The 25,391-nt window shown below is 30.8% G+C and overlaps 1 protein-coding gene and 1 long non-coding RNA gene across 2 annotated transcripts; both read right to left on the reverse strand.

The window, feature by feature from the left end:
* Positions 1–20,166: 20,166 nt before the first annotated feature.
* LOC122507244 lies at positions 20,167–22,790 on the reverse strand. Its single transcript, XR_006302100.1, has 5 exons — positions 22,487–22,790; positions 20,655–20,700; positions 20,534–20,591; positions 20,407–20,465; positions 20,167–20,338 (listed from the first exon to the last, which is right to left on the reverse strand). It is a non-coding gene; the product is annotated as an uncharacterized LOC122507244 (long non-coding RNA).
* Positions 22,791–23,471: 681 nt separating this feature from the next.
* On the reverse strand, positions 23,472–24,777 carry LOC122507245. Its single transcript, XM_043619862.1, has 2 exons — positions 24,307–24,777; positions 23,472–24,168 (listed from the first exon to the last, which is right to left on the reverse strand). Exons 1-2 carry the CDS (start codon positions 24,447–24,449, stop codon positions 23,892–23,894), a joined length of 420 nt encoding a protein of 139 aa, XP_043475797.1. The 5' UTR covers positions 24,450–24,777; the 3' UTR covers positions 23,472–23,891.
* Positions 24,778–25,391: the final 614 nt, after the last annotated feature.

Consider the following 25,391-nt stretch of genomic DNA (forward strand, 5'->3'; position numbering starts at 1 on the left):
ACATAGGATTTCATGCAAGATTTCACCTAGGATTTAATATGAGATATTATATATATATGAGTATATATATAAGTATATATATATGAGTATTTTATTAAAGATCCAATGAAGAAATTTTCAAAGGATTAAAAATTATTTAATAAAAAATTAAATAATAAATAGTATTAGTGTTACAAGTCATCAAAAAAGTAAAAAAACGATCATTTGAAACACGTCCTCTCTGCTACAGGTTCTCAGCTTTTATATACTTCCAGAGTCGTCTCAACAGCGAGAGAAGTCACTTTCGCCACCTAGCGGTGAAAGTATAGGAGCGACAGTAATCTTTATCATTACTAAGGAAACCATGTGGAATACCACGTAGGATTCCATGTGGTTTCCTACGTGAGGATTTACATGGGATTTTACTTAGGAATTCATTTGGGAATTTATTTCTACTTAAATTCCTAAGTAAAATCCCATGTAAATCCCTACGTAGGAAACCACATGGAATCCTACGTGGTATTCCACATGGTTTCCTTAGTAATGTTAAAGATTACTGTCGCTCCTATACTTTCACCGCTAGGTGGCGAAAGTGACTTCTCTCGCTGTTGAGACGACTCTGGAAGTATATAAAAGCTGAGAACCTGTAGCAGAGAGGACGTGTTTCAAATGATCGTTTTTTTACTTTTTTGATGACTTGTAACACTAATACTATTTATTATTTAATTTTTTATTAAATAATTTTTAATCCTTTGAAAATTTCTTCATTGGATCTTTAATAAAATACTATGTGATATCTCATATTAAATCCTAGGTGAAATCTTGCATGAAATCCTATGTCAATTCCCATATAAAATCCTATGTGAAATCCCTTATAAAATTCCAAGTGGATTCCCATGTAGGGATATTCAATAAGGCGGATAATGTTTTTCACATGGGATTTGGTTTAGGATTTGACATGGGAAAATAATTATAAATAAATGATACTGTTTTTCACTTGGGGATTGACTTGGGAAAATAATTATAAATAAATGATACTGTTTTTCACATGGGATTCGGTTTAGGATTTGACTGGGAAAAACATGTGGGATTTGATATGGTTTTATGCATAGATGAACTGTTCAAATTTCCCATGTCTATTCCTAACTAAAATCCTGTCTCAATTTCCCATATGGTTTGACATGGGAAACCACATGGTAAACCACGTGGTTTCCTTCATGGAAGTAGGGTTTTACATGGTTTTTGACATAGGATCCCATGTGGTTTCCCATGTGGTTTCCCATATGGGGATTTTCAATAGGGTTCCTTGAAAGTGCTTGACTTTTGGATAGGACACAAAATACAAGGCTGTTCCATATACTTTTTATTAGAAAATATAAGAAAGTCCTAGAATTATTCTAGTACTAATACGGGCAACAGTGTTTTTTAAATTTTAACGAAAAGTCATTTGTTCAGTTTTATAAAGTACGTGAAAGATTAGTTGACTGCGTTTGGAAATTCTGTAGAGCATGCGCAGTGTGCGTTGCGCGTTTCTACCCAAGGTAAATGCCAGCTGATCGTCTGTTTCCATTTATGTTAATTTCAGATGTGAATATACTATTATTTTATGAAAAACAAATAGTGTTAATATATATTTGTCTTCAGGAATTGACTTTCAAAAAAATATTTTTTATTTTGTGTTTCTCACAAAACAGAATGTTATATAAGTCTCAGTTTTCAGTGAAATAGCATGTCTCAGAAGTCGTGAAAAATTTCACCATGTGGTATATAAGAACAATTCGATACGTACTTTAAGTGTTAAGTGTGTGTTTATATTTAAGTTATACGCGAATATATGTGTGTGTTATAGGTTAGTTCATAAGTGTTGATGAACGTCGAAAAGTGATACAATAATTGTTCTTTGTTTGTGTGATTAATTATCCAAATATGTGAATGAATGAGTGAATTTCGGAAAAACTCTGTGAACAAGTGGAAATTATTTTTTTTTATTTTACAGTTTTTTTGAAAGTCAATGAAATTCTCAAGCAAGGTACTAGAAATTTTCATTGACTGCTTTTGAAACTCTCATGCAAAAGTACTAGACTGTTTTTAGTATTTTGTGTCGTATCCAAAAGTCAAGTACCGAGTCAATGAAAAATTCACGTACTTTTTTTTCCGTGTATTAGTGAATACTGAGAATATTGAATATATGCTGGAATCGACAAAATCGACAAATGGGGATGTTTTAAGGAAGATTTTGACATTACACATCCGTTTGATTTGAAATCCTAGCTGATCATTTAACTAAGATATCGGGAAATCAATCTGAAATGTGTAAATTTACACCTCAATTTTTTTAAAATGCAATTTAACAGGAAGGATTGGTACGAATATTAACGTATATCCACCTATATTACAAAAAGATATCGCTGTAACCAACGCATCATTTTCAAGATTTTTTAACCTATAAGTACTCGTTAAGGCTTAACCCTTTCAGTCACATTTGTCAATATATCAATCACCTTTTGAGATGGTTGAAAAAAATAAAAACCCACCAGATTTGCTTGAAACTTGTTACTCAGGAGATTTTGGGATTGCTGATTACGAATCCACTATTACTTTTCAAAAATTAAAAATGTAAGATTTAATATGACGGACGAATTTTTTAAAAATGTGAATTTTTGAAAAGTGACATCAGATTTGATATCAGTGAAGCTAAAAATCCCTGAGTAACAAGTTTTTAATGAATCCGTTTAATTTTTAAAAATTCGTCGCCTTATTAAATCCACAATTTTGAATTTTAACAATTTTGCAAATCTGACCCTGGATCTGAACCTGTTTCTCTGCTCAAAAATTTAGATCAATTTTAAGGGCAGTTTTGACCTGCTCTGCCGTTACGGTAAATAAACATTTATACTAATTTTACCTGTTTTTACCTATAGGTCAAAAGTAAGCCTCATGGCCTAATAAATTTCTCATTAAATTCCACCATTGGGGACGTAATATTTTTCATCTATAAAATCTGTTACAATAAGAACATATCCTTTCTATTAAGGTGAATGCAGAGATGCCATTGGGCGGAGGAATTTCATCCCCACTCTTGCGCCATTTTACATTGACTTAAATGTAAAATGGTGCAAGAGTGGGGATGAAATTCCTCCGCCCAATGGCATCTCTGGGTGAATGTTGTGTTAAAATCTCAAGTCAATCGAAGCAAAATTGACGAAGTTATGAGTACTTTAGTTCTGTACGTCAAGGCTTCAGGTTTCATGTTCTTCATTAAAAAATCATTTGTAATTTGTTTGTTTTTAAATGTGCAATATTTTCCGATACACCATTTAAAAGAGTGATTCTTGTGCGATAAGAAATACCTATTGCTAAATTTTTAAATTCCGTTTCAACGTGTAAAAGTATTGCCAAACTTCAAGTATTGTGCATTTGATCCTTACTGGTTGAAGCATTTTTCTGAAACTAGGCATTTTTATAGTCCGTGTTCACGATATCTCAAAATCTACTTGACCAATCGTTCTGCAATTTTGCACACAGCTTCTTGACATAATTCCTCAGGTAATCCTTAGAGTTTTTTTAAAAAATAAAAAATTAAGTATTTTACAATAAGAAATAAATCAATTCTTTATAGCAAAAATCGATTTTTTGGCTTTCAAGTGCTACGAAAAATCGAAAAATTATAAAAAAATTCCTCCCAGCGTTACAACAAAAAACATCTCCTTTAACAGATGCACTTTGATTTTATGGAGGCGCTTAAAAAAATCCTATTATTTCGCTCAGATAATAATATTTTTGAATTAAAATTTAGAGAAATATTGTTCAAATGTTACATAATTATATGCAAAGCGATAAAATAAATTAACTTTCTGCGTATCGCCAAAAAAAATTATAAAAACATTTTTTACCGAATAGACCTTACTCCCCCTCTTTAAAGCAGTAGTCTGCTTTACAGGCTTCAAAAAATCAATTTTGAAACAAGTTTTCTGAAGAAGAGGAAGGATTATTGTATGGCTCGGGGAAATTGTCTTCTTAAGCATAAATATAATACACTATCATCTAAAAATTTCGTTTACCGTAATCATTTCCTTCCCCTTCAAAAAAATTTGCTAAAAACGTTTTTTTAGCTTATATGATCAGCTGGGATTTTAAATCAAACGGATTTATAATGCCTAAACCCGTGTAGAAATTTCGCTGGGGCCCTGATCAGGGCCGGATAGGGCCGACCTATTAGGGAATGAAACGCCGCGCCCGATGTGGCCCTGATCAGGAAATCCACATTTTCTTGTCGCCCCGATCTGGCCCTGATCGGGCGCGGCGTTTCATTCCTTACTATGGCCCTAGTAGGGCAATTTCTACAGTACCGGCCAAAATTGTCAGTCCACCCATTTTTGAAGGAATGAAAAAATTTTTTAACATAAAATTTATAAAAACTCAAAATTTTTTTGGTTTATATTTTGAAAGACAATAAAATTTTGAAAAGAATAAGACCTCACAGAAGTTATTTGACCAAAATTTGTAGAAGATATTCTTAAAAATCGTCATTTTCAATGTTTTACAAAAATTTGAATAACTTCTAAAATAATGAACGCTTTTTAATAATCTTAGGCTTATTTTAAAGGTCGTTTTCTACGGAATAAGCATTACTTATAGGCATTAACCTGTAATTTTTTATTTGGAATAAGCATGACGTCAAAGTTGGATAAAAAAATTGGAAAAATTTGAAATAAATTTTTTGTACTAAAAACTATTCTAGAACATATATAAACCATGATATGGTGAAGATTTTTAAAGAAAAGTTAATAAAAAAATATGTTTGAATTTCAAAAATTATTTTTCTTTTAATAACATTATTTCAAATTTTTTGAATTTTTTTGTCCAACTTTGACGTCATGCTTATTCCAAGTAAAAAATTACAGGTTAATGCCTATAAGTAATTCTTATTCCGTAGAAAATGACCTTTAAAATAAGCCTAAGATTATTAAAAAGCGTTCATTTTTTTAGAAGTTATTCAAATTTTTGTAAAACATTGAAAATGACGATTATTAAGAATATCTTCTACAAATTTTGTCCAAATGACTTCTGTGAGGTCTTATTCTTTTCAAAATTTTATCCTCTTACAAAATATAAACCAAAAAAAATTTTAGTTTTCATGAATTTTACGTTAAAGAATTTTTTTCATTCCTTTAAAAATGGGTGGACTGACAATTTCGGACGGTACTGTACACGGGAACCTTCTTTAACACATCCCCGTTTGTTGATTTTATCATCATTTTTGCTCGGAACTTTCCGCCATCCAGACCACCGTGATAGGGTCAAATAGGGTCAGATGGGGTAAATAGAAACAAGGGGTAAATCGAAACAGTAGTTATTTCAGTTAAATCAAAAATTTTAAAAATAAATACGGCCTTACATCTTAAAGCTTATATATATATATATTCTTATATCGCCCCTAAGAAGTTTTAAGTATTTTCCTATTTTCCGTTTATCAATTAGCAGCAATATATACAAAAATATTTCCTATTGCATAAAATATTGAAAATCAAAGAAGACATCCTTTCACTTTTTTGATTTGCATTTGGAAAATAAGTAACTAAAAATTCATATTAAAATTTATGATTATCTCTTATTAATACTACAACAAAAATCAACTTTGATTTTTTCATTTTGCAAGCTTTAATTAAAAATAAGAGACTATTTCTATTTACCCCTAAAAATTAGAAATTCGGGGTAAATAGAAACAGCAGAAATTTCAATAATATTTCTTATAATATAAATAAGAAAATTATTTCTATCAAACAACAACACTATTTTCAGCATTATATATGAGAATAGAAGAGAAAAAGAGAGAACAAACCTTTATTTGTGTAATGTGTTTCAACATTTTGGCATGGTTTATTTTTAATCTTATGTAATGAAATATTATATATTAGTTTAAAATATTTTATAAATAACACAATTTTCTATGTAATTCTTTGTATCTTTTAACATTTCCATTCTTAAAATTGATTTTTTCTTAAATTTTGTAAAAAAAATCAACTGTTTCTATTTATCCCTAAATTTTTGCAAAATTGAAAAATTTAGGAGTACATAAGTAGAAATATTTGATTATTGCAATTCAATGATACCCATATTTTCTACTTTGCCATAAAATTTTTCCACGGAAGTGAAAAATAACTCAATACACAAAAAAACCGAAATTATTCTGATTTAAATAGTATATTTCGTAACGAGTGCGAGCAGTTGCTGTTACGGCCGAACTCCGTAACTTATTATATTGTCAAATATCTTTTAATCATAGTTAAATTAAAATCATTCGCAACAATTGAACAGAAAACACAAGATTTTTGTTAAACATCATAGAAAACACTTACACAAAACAACCCTTTGTAATATTTGCAATCTCACAAAAGAGAAATTCTTCGTTTTGATATTCTAATCCAATGCATTTCTATTAATCAAAAAACCTAATTCTAAAAAAATAAGTAATTCAATTAAATTTAACATTCCTTTGAGTTTCGCAATTCTTGGGGTTAAAAAACCTAAGAAATATAGTACAGTATTTCTCAACAAATTCCTCTTCATTGACAAACAGCTTATTGACCTTTTTGAGAAATTGTTGAAATAAATTGCCCAATATAAGGAGTGGTGCATCCAAGTCACTGAACTCGGATCACACCACTGCCGAAATCTGCAAGATTGCGGAAAATGGCTTGACAACAGTCAAGTGCAATGAACTTAATTTATGATTTCCCCCACTAAATCGTCTTTCAATAAAATTGATTGACACTGGGAAATCTGGGCAGTTTTAGTCCAGGCCGTTGTAGCCTGTAGTTGTAGCCGGCATGTTTGGGCCAGGCAATTTCTAAGTCCGGCAAGTTAGCCGAGTTCAAAGTTGAAATATTCTCAGAAGTTTAAAGAAATTAATAAGAAGTTTGTTAAGAAAAGTGAATTTAATTGAGAAAAACATAAATAAATAAAAATAAAAAAAGGTTGAATTTAAAAAATATATAATTGAAATATAGAGAATAAAATAAAGTGATATAATTAAAAAGAAAAAAAGGAAATAAAAGAAAATATTGAAAATAATATAAATGATATTGAATATAAAATTTGTGGAATAAAAATAAAGGAATTTGTGAAAGAAATATAAAAGAATTAAAGTGATCAAAGTAAAGTAAAAGTCTCTTATATCATAAAGAATAAGATAAAGTAAAGCTACTAAAGAATAAATAACATTAATTTCAAATATATATTAGAAGACAACCTTTATTTACGAGGTTCAGATCTTAAACTTTGTGCAACTTAAAAAGAATATTAAAGTTCCCAGCGAAATATCAGTCTAGCTGAACCTAGATTTGGTATTTCCTGAATTTTTCGGAAAAACATCGTGAAGCAGGTGTAAAGACAAGACACATTCATTGGATTCGTATTACCAAGGAAGAATCACCGAGTAGTGAGTAAAGATCTTACGTGTCACAACACACACTAATATTCCATTCACACAGATACACTTACTCTTCTTACACATAAAATTAGATTTATCTGTAATAGGGACTTTGGGTAAAATATATACATTTAATTGTTATTATCTTCATTTTGTGGTTTAATTCAAACATCCTAACAATTTTCCTATCTTCTCATTTCACACAAGAGTAGGGTTCTCAACCTCTTAGTTGAAACAATAACTAAGTAGAGGGGGATCCACTACCTTTACAATTTCTTTGTCCGAAGGACACGTTAAGTTAAAGTTTATTTAAAAATTAATAATTTAAAATTAAAATTTCTAAATTCGACTCTAACAAACTGGTGGCAGCGGTGGGATTCTTTCTCTTTATTCTTTGGGGGAAGGAGAAGATAGAAAAAGTAAAAAAAAATTTAATTAACAATTAAAAAAATTTTTTTTCTCTAAAGACATATACAAAGTTAAATTTTTACATACAGGGTTACACTATACACATTAATACTAAAAGATTAATATATTTTATGAGAAATTTAGATATATACATATTGAAATGCATTGATTGTCTATTTTATATAAAATTGTCTATCTGTTTCTTCACAGGAGAAAAATATATCAAATTTAAAAAGTGCGGTAAAAGAGATTTTTTTTATGTTCACTAAAGTTGAACACAGGGAACAGTAACTACCCTTGCGACGGCAAGCTCTGGTTTCTTTAATAAACCGCGCCCAATTCCTTGACTTAACCTTGCCGGAAGTGTGTAGCCACTTGGGCAAGTGAGAGGATTAAAAATTTCTAAAAACTTTGTTTAAATCAAAAAAAATTAAAATTCCCAATTAGTTACGGGTACTAAAATACAAGTTTAAATAAAGTCATTTTAAAAAAAAAATTCTATTAATCAGTTAGGTTAGAACATAGTTACAAATGTATGGGAAATTAGAAATTGATGAGACTAAAAGTTTAGGAATAAAGAAGAACCCTAGCAGAGTAGTGTTGATTCGAAAGAAATACAATAAAGAACAAGTAGATTTAGTAAAACGAGTGTTATTTTCCGAAGAAAAATTAGAACAAAGCGCAGAAAATAAAAATACTGTTCTCGAAAGTATCACAAGAAACTTAGACAATTTAAGGTTGCGTGAATCAGCATAAAGATTTCATAGGAAAAGCAGAATTAAGTTTTGAGAAAATTTTTTAATCAGATAATTATCGGAGGGTAAGAAAAAAAATATATAGAATAGAAATTTTTATTAGACCAATTGCAAATAAAAAAAAATCTAAGAGTTTTTATGAAAAATTATTAAAAAGAAAATAATAAAGAATTTAAAGCTTACTTTGCGAATTTTAACAAAGTGTATCAAAACGTAACTGGGTTAAATTACAACACGCAAGGCCGTGCGTACGCGAGCAGTGAGCATCAATGAAAATTTCATAATGCTGAGTGTAGTTAGTAGATTTCTTTTTTAAAAAAGAATATAATAAGGAAAATATTTAAAGGGAAATTCACATCCTAAATTTTTTTTTTATTCCTCATGAAATCTATTAGTTAAAAAAAAAAAACAAATAAATGCTCCAGAATTATCACCTATCCTTTTTATTTTATTTAACCAAATCCTCAAAGTTACTGAAGTGAGTAATATGTATTTTTAAATTTCTTTAAAAAAAGCATATTTTACCATTCATACGCTCGACTTTCACGGACGCTTAGAATTTATTTCTTCAAGCGAAAACGAAAGTTTCGTTAGCAGTGAATATTCAGTAATTTTGTTCAAAAACGAAACAATACAATATTAATTAAATGTAAAATTTTAATTAATATTGAATTTAATCATACATCTCACAACAGACCACAGTCTCCCCGTACTGTTGTTAGTAGAGTTTGATTTTCGTACTACCTATGCCTAAACAAGGGGCATTTATTTCAAATTCAAAAGCAAATTGTAAAAGTAAAAGAGGAAAAAGAGGAACAAAAAAGATTTATTCTGTTATTGCTAAACACAGAGAAATTTACAATAACTTGGTGAATGCACCTTTAAATCCAAAACCCATATGTAGAGTAGCACCTACAATCCGAGAACCAGAAATACCAAGAGCTCCAGGAGTTATAAATATTAATAGAAATATTATAGAGGTAGATTTAACAATTGAACAAGCGTTAGAAGAGAGAATCATAGCTCATAGGGAAGAAGTACAATTAAGAGAAGAGGTAGTAAGTAACGTAGGAGTCACTGACCATTACGATTCAGACAGTGCTAGTATCATAGAAATAGAAATCGACTAATTTTTGTTGGGTCATTTGAATATCTCGACTAACCTAAAAAAAAAACGCGTTAAAAATAAACTTTAAAAAAAAGAGAGGACAAAGAAAGAAAAATTTAAAGTTTTTAATAAACGTTAAAACAAATCTTACATTTTTTATTTGTCGCTCGAATAACAAACTCAAAGTTAAGTGTAGTTTAAATATTAAATAAATGAGTTAAGCAAAAACTATATCAAATGTCAGTTACATTTAATGAGTTAGTACAAACTAGTATACCTATTAGAGTTCTGAAAAATATAGTTAGTGAAGATTTTATTGGAGGACAAGCGCAAGTAGTAGTAACCACAGAGACAAAAAGTAATTTCATTTCAGCAGAAATATTAGACGTAGAATATTGGCCTTGCGACATAGAAATAGGAACGGTACTTGGGGAACAAGTTAGAATTTTGGGTGGCGTATTAATAGAAATAGAAGAACAAGAAGTATATTTTCAAGTTATAGAGCCAGTGTTTCCAAGCTTACAAAATATCAATTTAGCAGTGATAGGTTGGAAAACAGCAGGAGGAAGTGGCTGGATTTCTCACCCATTATTAGACTATTATTTCGGGAGTTTTTCATATAACTAGTAGCCAGCAGAAATCAACGATTAAAAAGGAAACCAAAATGGACAGACAACAACAACCTCCCCCAAATAACCAAGAAAGAAGAGTGGAAGATGCAGGACCAGAAGAAGAAGAAGAAGGTGGCGGAGAAAATTTGAACGCGACAACATTAGCTGAAATGTTTAGAAATAGAACGGATTTAGGTTTTACTGCCAATCCTGTAAATCTAAGAGAAATGGCAGTAGAGAATCAGGGACAAGGACAAATCCTCGTACAACAAGCCCTAGCACACTCGTTAACAGTGCAACAGGCAGTAAATAATGTTCCTTATTTTGATGGAGAAAACATGAGTGTACAAGATTTTATACAAAATGTAGTATATGCTAGTTCTCCGTTAACCCCGTTTTGTCAACCTACGTTCATAGCGGGAGTATTAGGAAAATTGCACGGAAGCGCAAGGCAATGCACCCTAAATAAACAATTTCCGAGAATAACAGACTTAATGGACTTATTAATAGAAAGATTCGCTCCCGGATTACCATTCCAACATTATTTTGTAGAAATTACAAAATTACGTATGCATAGAGAAGAAGATATTCACAAATTACATGATAGACTACAAGGATATTTGAGCGGCGCGAGAGGAGCAGCACAGAATAAATATCCTGCAGTAGCTAATGCAACTATGGTTATAGTAGAAGATGTAGCTCGACAACAATTCGTTAGAGCCCTACCAGAAGAAATTTCAAATATAATTGAAGCTCGACGCCCTGCTAGCCTAGAACAAGCTTTTCTTTTTGCAAAACAAACCCAAGAAGAAAGAGGGGTAAATAATCGACAAGGACATACCTCTTACCCTGCGAAACACAACTACAGTAACAATTATGAACAACCAAGAAACAATACGTGGGGACAAAGGAACCCAAGAAATAGGGAATTATTTGATGGCAGATACAACAGTCAAAACAGATATAGGAACACCTCATTCCAAGGAAATCAACCAAACCCATTCAATAATACACAAGAAAATTGGAGAAGATCAAACTATGGAAATTATAGAAATTACGGAAACAACCAATACAATCCAACTGGATACAGTGTAGGACAAACGAACAGCACAGCCAACAATTTAAACTGGCAGCAAGTTCGTCAGACGGACGCGCCGATGAACTCTCAAAACCAAATGCGTCCAGGGGTGTTACCATACCAAACCAATACAAACTCTACAAATTAGAAGCACCAATAAAAGAATCACCGGTAGCTACGCTGAAAGGAGATCATCTATATAATGGCGAAGCAAATTTTTTCATAGATACAGGAGCTGACATAAATGTAATAAAAGAAACCGCTTTAAAAGGCACTGCGCCTGTTTCAACTGCAAATACATCCCACATTACTGGAATTACAACAGAAAAAGTATACACTTTGGGAACAGTAGATATTGAAATAATGAAAAAAAAACATCCTTTCCATGTAGTAGAAGAGGGTTTCCCAATAGAAGCCCAAGGAATTTTAGGAAGACCATTTTTAAGAGAAGAACGATCAAATATAAACTTCTTTTATAATAGTCTTATAACATCATCAAAGCCCACTGAACCCATACCGTTCATCGATCCTGAATCTAAACAAGCTAATGTAGATTTGGAAGAGGAAGTGAAACCCGTACCAAGGATTACTTATCCTGAACCTATTCAACAAGTCCCCAAAATAAAAATGGAAATAAAAATACAACCTAAGGTTCTGCGTATTAAAGCCAGAAGTAGACAAGTTGTAGAAATTCCAGTACTAAAAACGGATTTGAAAGAAGGATATTTACCAAAAATAGAAACTCGAAAAGGGATATTTCTAGGAGAAGCGCTTGTAACTCAAAAACAAGGAAAGTGTAAAATAATGGCAATAAATACTACAGAGAGAGACATTACAGTTTCAATTTCCCCACAAGAACTGCTACCCTTCGAAATAGCAGAAGAAAAAGAAATGAAAAATACACAGAGTGAAAGGTTAGCAGAAAATCGAACAAAAACAATTTTAGAAACATTAAAATTAGATTATTTAAATCCAGAAGAAAATAATTATGTCAAAAAATGGGTAAAAATGGGACAAGACAGATTTTACTTGCCAGGTGACAAATTGCCAGTCACACCATTAGTAAAACACTACATTCCTACATCCGACGAAAATCCGGTAAAATGCAAGCAGTACAGACAACCACCAGAATACGAAGAAGCAGGAAGGAAATTAATTGATAAAATGGATGAAAACGATTTAATAAAACATTCTAAATCTAATTACAATTCACCAGTACTAATTGTACCTAAAAAAAGTGATGCAGACGGAAATAAAAAATGGCGGCTGGTAATAGATTTTCGAGCCCTTAATGAAAAAATGGTGGGGGAGAGCTACCCCATACCTTTAATAAATCATATTTTAGAAAGATTAGGAGGGGCACAATATTTTTCCGTTTTTGATCTAGCGATGGGTTATCACCAAATAGGGACAGCCGAAGAGGATCAACACAAAACAGCCTTTTCTTGCGGTCGGGGACACTATCAATATAAAAGGATGCCAATGGGAATTAAAAATGCCGCGTCTACATTCCAAAGACTCATGGATAATGTCCTGTCAGGATTACAAGGAGCAGAACTATTTGTTTACTTAGACGATATCATAGTGTTTTCGAATACATTAGAAGAACACGACAAAACAATATCTCGATTGTTTGAGCGATTAAGAAAAGCAAAATTGGCATTACAACCCGAAAAATGCGAATTTTTACGAAAAGAAGTGGCTTACCTAGGACACATTGTGGGTGCAGAAGGAATCAGAGCAGATCCAAAGAAAATAGAAGCAATTAAAGATTTCCCCACTCCACAAAAACCCAAAACAGTAAAAGGTTTTCTAGGCATAACAGGTTATTACAGAAGATTTATAAAAGACTACGCAAAAATAGCGAAACCTTTATACAGCTTGTTAAAAAAGGATAAGATATTTAAGTGGGACACAGAAGAAAAACAAAGTTTCAAAAAACTTAAGAAAGCTTTGTGTAAAAATCCGATTTTATTACACCCAGATTTTAAGAAGATATTTAGAGTGACTACCGATGCATCTGAGCACGCTGTCAGTGCAGTACTCACACAGGAAAAGGACGGAATCGACTTGCCCGTAGCCTTTTTTTCAAAAACTCTTATTGGAGCAGAAGAAAATTACGATGAGACAGAAAAAGAATGTCTAGCAGTAATACAAGCCCTACAACATTTTAGACCCTTTTTATATGGTACTAAATTCATATTATCTTGTGATCACGAGCCTTTAAAAATAATTAACAATGCAATTAAACCAACTACAAGAATGGCAAAATGGTTGTTAAGATTACAAGATTACCAATACGATTTTGTGTGCAAGCCTGGTAAAATAAATCGTTGGTTACCAGCCTTATCGGAAAATCCAGTACAAAAAGAAGAAAGCAGTGTAGAAGAAGACGAAACTACCGACACAGATTCTAGCGAATCACAATCCTCGGAAAATACTGAAGAGGAAGAAGAAATGTCAAGAAAAACAGAAATTAAAGCATTCCCTATAAGTAGTGCCGCAGGAAAATACAATAAAAAAGCAGAAGAAAAACTAGAAAAATTAATTGCTGATAACAAAAAGAAAAAAGAAAAGGTGGGAACTTTTAAAAACCAAACAAATCCTACTTTTAGAAGCAGGTCAAAGTCAGATTCTACTATAAAAGAACAAAAGAAAGTAGGCCCTTATGAGAAACCGAAAAGAGGAAGACCACCGGGAAAAACAAAACAAAAAATAATAGAAATAGATACAGATGACCGTCCCATTGCAAAAAGACTCAGGAGTCAAGCTTCAAAGCCCGAAGGAACAAATAATCAAACAGAAAATGTTGATAAAATAGAATTTGATAACATAGACGAAAATTCAACTTCAGAGAATGAAATAACTGAGGACCCAGAACCAACCCCCATATTAAGAAAACAGTACAGTGTGTTACCTTCATTAATAGATGAACCCTCAACATCAAAAATTTACTCTTCGGAAAGTGAAGAAGAAGAAAAAAGTAGAGACGAAAATATAAACGAAGTTAAAGAAAATGAGATAGTCATACCAGTAGATCCCCCCGTAGACAGTTCTGATAGTGAAGAAGAAAATTTTCAGGAAGCTGCGGAAACAGTGACAGAAAGAAATCTAGCCGAAAATCAAGAAAGTAGTGAATCTGAGGAAATAGAAGAAGATACTCTACAACCAGAAGGAGTAAATCAAGACACATTAAAAGGCGTTCTGGATTCAATAAGAAGGTTCGATAAATCGTTAGTGGACCACGAATCATATTTTTGGGACAACGAGATGTTTGAAAATGAAGCAGAAGAAGAAGCACAAGAAGTGTCAAGAACAGATGAAGAACTCCCAGAGGAAACAAGGGACATGGAAGATATCATAGAAGAATTACGGGACATAGCTACAAAACTCCCAAAACAGGACAGCTATGTAGAAAAAACTCAGGAAAAACCATTTATAGACAAAACAAAAAGAAAATCGGTGACTTTTGAAACCCCGTTACGCTTAGAATTACCTAAAGCTCGATCAACCCCCTATTTAAAGGAAACTATTTTAGAGGAAACGGAATTAAGAGAAGAAGTTGAAAACAGAAAGAAACAAGTTTTTCCAAGAAAATTAGACACAAATATGGACGAGAGAGAAAAAGAAAAACAACCTCAGCTAGAACTCGGTCTAGGAATTAGTATGCCGTACATCGTAAATAATTACCCAAAAATAGAGAATTTAACAGAATCTCCAACAGAAAATTCCCTAAACAAATTAGAGGTACTACAGTACGACCGAGAACCGATTACCGTTGTTAAGGACAACTATGTACATTTCATGGCATCAGATTTGGAACCGAACGACTATACAGCCAAATTAATGATCGCTATAGGAGCAATAGACTTGTTAGAAATGAAATCGAAAAAACCAAAAAAGGGACAAATATTAGTCACTGAATTTGGGAAACACAAAGTCTACACGGTAATAATTTCCAAAAATTATGACGACACTGTAAGTAAAAGTAAATTGGTGAACACATTGGCCAACTTAAAAAACACCCTTCAAAAAGACAATATAAAACAAATACGCGTACCTAGACACGTAGAAATGTTAGAAGAATCAGATTACAATTGGATAGAACAACTAGCAAAAGTCTTTCTAAAAGCAGATATTAAGATAACCGTATGTCACGGAAAAACGATGATCCCTCCAGAGGAAGTTAGAGCAAAAATAATCGCAGAATACCACGATAGTCTGATAGCAGGACACAAAGGAGTCAATAAAACATATCGAAGAATCCGAGAAAAATTCACATGGCCAGGTTTAAGACAAGAAATTACAGAATACATAAGAAAATGCAGAAGTTGTGCAGAGAAGAAAATTGTTAGAACAAAAAATAAAGAAACCATGGTCATAACGGATACACCATTGGATGCATGGGATAAAGTGTCCCTAGATACAGTAGGAAAACTCCCTACCACCGCTAATGGAAACTGTCACATCTTGACGATGCAAGATCAACTTAGCAAATATTGCATTTTTGTAGCAATACCGAACATAAATTCTACGACAATAGCAAATGCAATAGCCACTAATCTAATTTCAGTATATGGAGCACCCAAATGTCTTTTAACAGATCAAGGAAGGTCATTCACAAGTAATCTGTTAAGAAGATTGGCGAAATTATTTAAAGTAGCCCAAGTAACTACAACAGCGTATAGACCCCAAACAAACGGAGCGTTAGAACGCAGTCACGCAGTATTAGCAGAATTCATTAGACACTACGCAACAGCCTTCGACGATTGGGACAGATTATTGCCCTACGCTATGTTTGCCTATAACACTTCAGTCCACGAAGCGACTAAGTTCACCCCTCATGAAGTAGTTTTTGGGAAAACCGCACGCACCCCCTCTATATTCCCAACAGAAGAAATAATGGAAACATACGAGTCCTATTTGAGAGAATTAGTAACACGACTAATTGAAATTAGAAGAATGGTAGCCAAAAATTTGATTCAGTCAAAAGAAAAAATCAGGAAAAAATTAAGCAACAAAACAAAACCCTTGGACGTGAAAATAGGAGACTTAGTAGACGTTAAAGAAGAAGTAAGAGCTGGAAAATTCTCCCCATATTACCACGGACCATATGAAGTAGTAGGGATCACAGAAAAAAATAATTTGATACTAAGCGACGCAGAAAAGAAAAGGTTCCGAAAACACAAGGATCAGGTCAAAAAAGCATATTCCTGACAGAATGATAAAAAGGGATTGAGAATAGATAAAGACGGCTATGTACATGTGTATACTGATGGAGCGTGTAAGGCAAACGGTAAACCTAATGCACAAGCTGGAATAGGAATCTGGTTTAACCAAGAACACCCCTTAAATATCAGCGAAAAAGCATGTAATAGGCAGACTAATAATAGCGCAGAAATGGAAGCCATCATAAAGGCCATAGAAATTCTGAAAAATTTAAATTATAAGAAAATTAGGATACACACCGACTCTAAATTTGTAATATATGGGATAAAAGAGTGGCTACCTAAATGGGAAAATAACGGCTGGAAAACAAGCCGAAAACGAGAAGTCATAAGTAAAAAGGACTTTGTAAAGATGAAAGGTAGTTTAAATAACCTAGAAGTAGAATTAATATACGAACCAGGACATACTGGAATAATAGGAAACGAAGAAGCAGATAGATTAGCTAAATTAGCAATAGAAAACTAACCAACAAATAGAAATAGAAAACTAAACATATAATTTAATTTTGGTTACAGAAAAAAAAAAAATGAAGAACTACTTCGGGATATGCGTTATAATACTAGGAATAAACGGGCTCACAAAAACACAAGACGTAAACCCTTTTATGACCATAACGCCTCTAAATAAGAACACAGGACTTTTTTACGAACTTATGCCAAACCTACAACGCATTTCAGGAACATGGAGGACGGTAATACTAGTAGACACAGACACTTTTAAAACACATTTACCTAATTTGGAAACAGAATATAGAAAAATAGAAACAGTTTGCCAAAATGTAATGAAATCAAGTTGTGAAGATTTTTTAGAATATAAGATGTTAAATAAAGAAATTACAGTAGCCAAGTTACTACGAGAACAATTATTAAATGTCATAAAAGAATTGAAACAGCAACCATCAACAAAACAAACACTTAAATTTCAAAAAAGGAAGAAAAGAAACACTCCATTAATAGGGTTCATAGGAAAAATCGCAGGTCCAACCATAGGAATACTAACGTACGATGATGGGGAAAGATACGAACAACTTTTCACAGAATTAAACGAAGCTCAAAAGAACATATCGCATTTAGTAGGAGAACAAACTCATATAGTAAGAGCAGACTTACAAAATTTATATGATTTAGCACAACGACAACATAACAGTTCCGAAGAAGAAAGAAAAAGACTATATAAACTCGAAGAAGACATATTTGCCGTAGAATCAAAATTAACTACAACAGATTTCATGTTACAATTACAAAAAACATCAAAACAATGGAATGAACAAATAGAAACTTACAAACATGGATTAGAAGAAACCTTAAACGTCATATTCAAAGCCATAGAAGGAAAATTACATCCAAAATTATTAAACAACGAGCAGATAAAAACAATAGCAACCGAAGCACATAAATTCTTAGAAAACCAGGAATATCCTATGCACATAGACAACCTAAATGTCGCGACAATTGCCGAAATATCAAAAATAGGATTACAAGTAAAAGGAGAAAATTTAATAATAACACTAGATATTCCCCTTTTAGAAAAAGAAAAATATCTACTTTACAAAATGCACGAGCTACCAGTACTACAAACTATAGGAACCAAAGGAAACAGAGCATACATTACACCCCACTCCAAATACATAGCCACTAGCATAGAGGGCAGACATTATTTTTATTTAGAAGAAGAACAGCTGAGGACTTGCCAAATAGTGGAAGGAAGATACGTTTGTTATCCAACACAAGGAATTTACGACATTATTTTAGCACCAAGTTGTGAATCAGAATTGCTAAGAGAACCTAATAATAACACCTTAAGAAGTTGTGATATCCGGATCACAAAGAATCAACAACCACTATGGGAACCTCTAATCACAACAGGAAATTGGTTATATTCACTAACGAAAGAAGAAACTGCATATTTAATCTGCCCCAAAACCAAAGTCAACACTTTCCAACTAAAAGGAATAGGAATAGTTAACTTATCGCCAAAATGTACCTTAAAAACTGACACAATAAAATTACCTACATTACAAATAATTAACAACCCTCAAGAATATATTTATGCCCCTAAAATAGAATTAAAACTAGAAGAGATTTCACCGATACTAAAAACAGCAAACCCCCAAAAGGAGGTGACAACTTCAAACGAAATACGACCAATTTGGAGAAAAATGGAAACAGACGAGAAATTACAAGAAATAGAAAAAGGTCTCGAAATTCAAAGTTTGCATACACTTGGAAAAAAGGAACAATATCAATATACAAATTCAATAATAGGAACTTTAACAACAATAATAATAATAATCATAATCTATTTAATTATAAAACAATGCTTAAAAAACCATATAAAAATTCTATGCTGCCTAAGAAGAAAGAAAACAGACAACGAGACAGAGACGCAACAGATGTACACCATGCCTTCTAGCCCTACACAACAGAGACCCAACAACCCAAATACTAGCAATCTTATAAACCAAAAGACATACCCAACCCCCTTAACCATCAAACAAGACATCCTGCAACGAAGCGAACAACAAGAAGAAAACAAACCTACCACCAGCGACAAAATACGAAAAGAAAGAAAAATACAAGAAAACCCTATTTCTAAATTACGATATATAGAAGCACCAGAAATTAAATACATAGACATACCCTAAACAAAAAAGACAAAACTATTTAAAAAGAAAAAAAAAAAGAAAGAAGAAAAGAGGATAATGTATATAGTCTATACTGTGAAAAGCCTTAAATATAATGACTAATCAGCTAAAATTTTTTTTTCTCTAACATTAAAATTAACTTAAGGAAAACAGAAAATACTAATCACCCTATAATAAAAATCAACCCACTAACTAATCCAAGTTAAATACCGCATATATTAATAATAAACTAACACCAACTTGTATATAAATACATTCAGACACTAACACACATATACAATAGCAAAATTTAACCAATAATATTTTCATATATCAAGTTTTTTTAAGTTTTAAATTTTTTTTTAAGTTTTTTTTTACGGTCGATAAGCAACAAATCGCCTTCGAACCGAAAAATTGTATCCAATCCTCATGGTTTAGACATAACAGCACTGGAAATCCAAAATTGGCCCAAAAAAGACCCGAGAACGAAGCAAAATTCTCCTACGATTTCCATAGGAACATCCCCTCAAATTATCCTCCAGGAAATAGGCGAACCAGTTTAGGACGGGACATGAACAATTTTTTTTAAAAAGGGGTAAAATAATTAAAATAACTTTAAATAATTTTATTTTTTTTTACTGAATAATACTTTTAATATTAATATACTATTACATAATATTTTTTAAGCAATTATATAAAATATATTTAAAAAAAAAAAACAACATAAAAATAACAAAAGATTTAAAAAAAAAAAACATATTTTAATCTACAAACATGAACATTTTTTTTTAAAGGGATTAAATAATTAAAATAACTTTAAATAATTTTATTTTTTTTTACTGAATAATACTTTTAATATTAATATACTATTACATAATATTTTTTTTTTTAAGCAATTTTATAAAAATATATTTTAAAAAAAAAACACATATAAAAAGGGGGGCACAGGGTACCTAAAAAAGATAAAACCAATGAAACATACATAAATGAACAATACAACATACAATCAAACAATTCATTAACAAACTTACCCAAAATAAAATTTTAAAAGCCAAGAACCTCCACAAATTGTAGAATATTGGTAAGCAGGAACCTCCAATTTAAACTCAAATTACCTAAAAAAAGAGCCAAGGTTAATAAAAATACAAAAACAGAGAAAACCAACTATTAAAAATATACTTACTAATTAAATAAAACTGGAAAAGATAACATTTTTAACCCCCTCCAAATTTCTCAAATTACCTAAAAAAAGAGCCAAGGTTAATAAAAATACAAAAACAGAGAAAACCAACTAATAAAAATATACTTACTAATTAAATAAAACTGGAAAAGATAACATTTTAACCCCCTCCAAGATTCTCAAATCACCTAAAAAAGTCAAAAATTTAAAAAAAAAAAAAAAAATACAAAAAAAATCAAAATGATACTTACAAAAAAAAAAAACACTAAAAACAGCCTCAGACATCAACAGAAACACCTAAAAAAATTTATACACAAAAAATTTTAATTAAAATTAACAAATTCATTTTGGTGACAAAAAAATTAATTCACATTATCATTAAAAATTGCTTATTTACTTTATTTATTGACATTGCTTTTTTTTGCATCTAAAAACAAATTCATCAAAAAAAACGATATAACAATTCAAAATAATCAGAAATTAATTTAAATATTTTAAACACTAAATTGTGTAGTCCTTATAATAAAACAACAAACATATTCTTTAAATATGGGAATATTAAACACCAAAATAATGAAGAATAAAGGGATAAATTTTTTTTTCAATACTAATTCCCCTTTGTGCGAAAATTTTAGCTCCAAAACTAACTATAATATGCATGAAAGAAAGCTTGTGGGTGCTCAAGGAAGTGGTGAAACGCCGGGGAGCGGGCGGAAAGCATAGAAAGCAAGATAAATGCATGAAGATCGTATGGAACATGCACACCCTAGGCGCTTGAAATTTTTCGATTCTCGACAAACTGGGAACGCGCCAGAGAAGATAGTTTGTAGGTACCCGAGGAAGTGGTGAAACGCCGGGGAGCTGGTAAAAGTAGAGAAGCAAAGAACAGACGTACGGAGCAAAGCATTGCTTCGTGACAACCGCGGAGCATGCGGGGCGTATACGAACGTGAGGAAGCGGAGAAAGAGACGAGGAGTGCCATGCATAGAGCCTATGCATACAGTACCTCGTATATATCTATATATATATAGAGAGAACTGAGAATCTCGCGCGAAGGAGAATAATTGAATATTATTTCTTTTAACTTCCTTCAGAATTTCAATGAAAAATTAAGTAAATTTTTTTTTTTTTTGGGCGAAATAACAAAAATACCATTTTTTTTTCTTTCGCAAAATTTCGTGTATAAATTCACGCGTGTAATTATTTAATTTCAATAAATAAACAATTTTTTAATAAAAACACTAAGAATTAAAATTGTAAATTTTTCTTTAAATATTTTCAATACTAAAATCTCTAAAACGGTTAATGAAATAAATTTAAAAAAAAAAATCTCTAATAAAAATTAATAATAACAATTTTATAAACAATCAATAAATTATGGTAAAAAAAAAATAGTAATTAATAACTAATTTAAAAACAACAATCGTTAGACAAAGTTAAATCAAAGAGTATATAAAAGAAATTCCAAATTGAGAAAATACGCTGACAAGTAAATTAGAGTTAAATTACATACCAAGGCCAGCCACGAAACACAGCAAAATAGAATAAAATAACTTATACAAATCCACTTGAACATAACATACAAAATTATCTCATTTAAAAAAAAAAACAGAAATTTCAAAAGTTGAACATCAAATTAATAATTTCACATGTTTCATAAATGCATACAAAAGGTGATCTCATACAAAAATTAATATTTTGGTAATTTATGGAAATTTTCGCGATAATTTATAGAAATTTATAGGAAATTTCACTACAATAAATAAAAATATGTAAAATATAAATCATTATTAAATACTTAAGATTTAGTAATTTATGAAATTTTCGCGGTAATTTATGGTAATTTATGGAAATTTATAAAATTTTAGTGGTAATTTATGGAAATTTATAGAAAGTCATAACGCACTAAACTATAGAACGTGACAAAATTAATAATTTTAAAAAAAGAGAATTCTCAAAAAAATCAAAGAAATTTACACTGTTATTTATAAAAATTAATTTCTATCATTCATTATTTTTTTTCATTATATATTTTATATTTTATCATAAAATATAAACAATTTTTTATTTTTATTTTACTCACGTTGAAGCAAAAAACAGGAACTAATCCAAAATTCGAACAATCACTTTAAACATAAGAAACAAAATCTCAATAAAATTTATAACACCAAAAAAAAATACACATATAACCACGACGAACTATAACATAACAACACACGAAAGATACTGACGGACATACCTATACTGCATTAAAACAGGGGGGAAGATAAGGAAATGCAGCGACGAAAAGAATAGATAGAAGCAAAACAATTAACACCTCACCAGGAGATGCTGACCCCACACGACAATTACACTTGTTACTTCAAAATTTACTTACAAAAAACGCACATCGGTATTACTTTTTTTTTCAAAAATTATTTAATTTAAAATTTTTTTATAATAAAAAAAAAACTGAAGAAACAAATAAAAATAGATTATGATTTCATTATAAAGCATGAAATAAACAATAATTTATTTTACAAAATGGAAATTATTAAAATAACAATAAAAAAGGAGAAATTTATTGAACTGCAACAACTAAAATTTTTTTAACAATAAAAAAAATCCCCAATAACAAAATTTCAAATAAATTATACTTACCTCAATATAACAAAGAATATATGTATATATTATATATACATATATATATATATATATATATATATATATATATATATATATATATATATATATATATATATATATATATATATATATATATATATATATATATATATATATATATAAATTACAAATATTTCAATAATATAGGATTTAACAAAAAATTTAACAATTTTTAATAACAAAACTGACTCAAAAATTTTTTTTATATGCTCAAGAAGTTTTTTTTATTTTAATCTTTCAAAAAAAAAACAGTCCAATAAAAAAATTTTAATATTAAATAATATTTCTTTCTTTTAACAATAAAAACTAACAAAACATTGGAAGGAGATAAAAATTTAAAAAAAAAAAAAACAGAAAAAATAAATTCAAAACATTTTTTCAATTTATTAAAATAAAACCCAAAATCTAATACATTTTTCACAAAAAATTACAACATAAAGAAAATGAATAGTAATGAATAAAAATACACTTATTAACACGGAAACCAAACATTCTGCAGACTCACGTTCCAACGCTAAAAAAAAAAGAAAAAGAGATAAATTTAAAAAATAAATCGATAAGAATAACAACAAAAACTATTTAATTCTTAATAACTACTCACAATATCCCAAACATTAGAAATAGAAACGGGTTCCTCCCATTCCAATCTATACCGCTGCACATAGACGAGCTCCAAGGCAGCATTTTTAGGCCGATAACCCATCCGTGGAGGACTATAGGGCAAGGCTGAGAAAGGTCTGCAACAAGATATAAAAGGACAGAAATAAAAATACACATTTTTTTTCTCTTCCTTCTCTTCTCTCTCCCCATCAAAACAAATAAACTCACCGAAAAACAGTATTAACACCTGAAATCCCTATTATCTCTTCCATCGGTTCATCTTCGGGTACGTCACAGGAAGTTGGATTAATATAAGATGAAGGAGCCCAATAAGTCCGAAACTCATACTTTTTAAACTCCCAAGACCAGCGGTATTCCTGATACCAAACAGCATCCTCGAAAGGTGCCCCTCCATTAAAAAAACGATGATGTAAAAGAGGCCAAGGCCCAAAAACCACCCTCAATTCCGCATCCTGCCAAGGGGTAACTACAACCCGTACACTATAAAAAAAAAGTAGAAGAACACTTAACGCACATATTTAAAAAATATATACACATAAACAATTTGATACTATAAAAAATATATATACAAAAGAAAATACACATCATTTAAAAACACAAAATATAAAAACAACTTACCCTCTTTCTCCACGTTCAAACGAAGAACGCTGAGCGTCCTCAATCTCAGTCAATTTTAGTAACAGAAAACTTTCCGTACTAACAATGCCCCGATCAACATAATCTAACACCTGCGCCATGACGGAAAAATCAAAAGAAGCCATTTTAATTAAAAAAATTAAAAACACAAAACAAACACTTCAAAATCACAAATACAACTATCGACTATTCACAACTAGATGTCGAAAAGAACTGACGAAACATAAGACATAAATCACCTCGACTAACCAAAAACACAAGTTAGCAGAATCAAACCGTGAGAAACAAAACTGAAACTCAGGACTGAAAACAGGAAGAAATACTCAACTTACATTCACAATAAACTTAAATTTTTATTCGATACAAAAATTTTTTCCACTCCAAAAATCAGATTTAACACCCTTTCGTTTATCCTGACCTAACATCATATCTTAATTTTTTTATCATTATCTATAAACTGTCAAGGGACGACAGTTCATAAAAAGGGGGGCAGTAACAACAATGTTGTCACCTATCTTACAAAAATACATAATTTTTTTTTATATAATTCTTTCGGAATTAAGAGCTAAAAAAATTTTTATATAATCAATAAATTATAACAAAAAGCAATATTTTCTTTCTCTCTTTTATATAAATTAAAATCAGAATAAAACTACTATATCATATTACACTTATGGCCTTCTACTTACCTTGACGTTACACCGACACGGAAACTAAATTTGCAAACTCAGCAATTCCACTCACAAAATAACAGCTCGTCCGTCGAAGATCATTTTTTTTTCTCTTTATTTATTTTTTTTAAATAAGGGAATTTATTTTAATTTTTTTTCTCCTCAATTATTTTATTTTTTTTCTTAACAAATTTTCTTACCTTTCAGCAGTACCATTCATGTAAAAAAAAAAAGAGGACAAAATATTTGTAAAACTCGAAAGAGTTATTTAACAACTTTATGCTACAAGGATACAACATCGGACCACAACACAAACAACACGCATTCATAGCAGCTGACAAGGGACGTCAGCCTAATAAAAAGGGGGCATTTGTTACGGCCGAACTCCGTAACTTA

This window comes from Leptopilina heterotoma, unplaced genomic scaffold (genome assembly GCF_015476425.1).
Source record: "Leptopilina heterotoma isolate Lh14 unplaced genomic scaffold, ASM1547642v1 Lhet_455, whole genome shotgun sequence".
Taxonomy (NCBI): domain Eukaryota; kingdom Metazoa; phylum Arthropoda; class Insecta; order Hymenoptera; family Figitidae; genus Leptopilina; species Leptopilina heterotoma.

Bases quoted from the DNA above. Each gene is read 5' to 3' on its own strand.
- LOC122507245 (XM_043619862.1), bottom strand. From the start codon at position 24,449: ATGGCTTCTTTTGATTTTTCCGTCATGGCGCAGGTGTTAGATTATGTT. The intron at 24,169-24,306 runs GTAAGTTGTTTT...TTTTTTTTATAG, and splicing joins TTTGAACGTGGAGAAAGAGG to TGTACGGGTTGTAGTTACCC.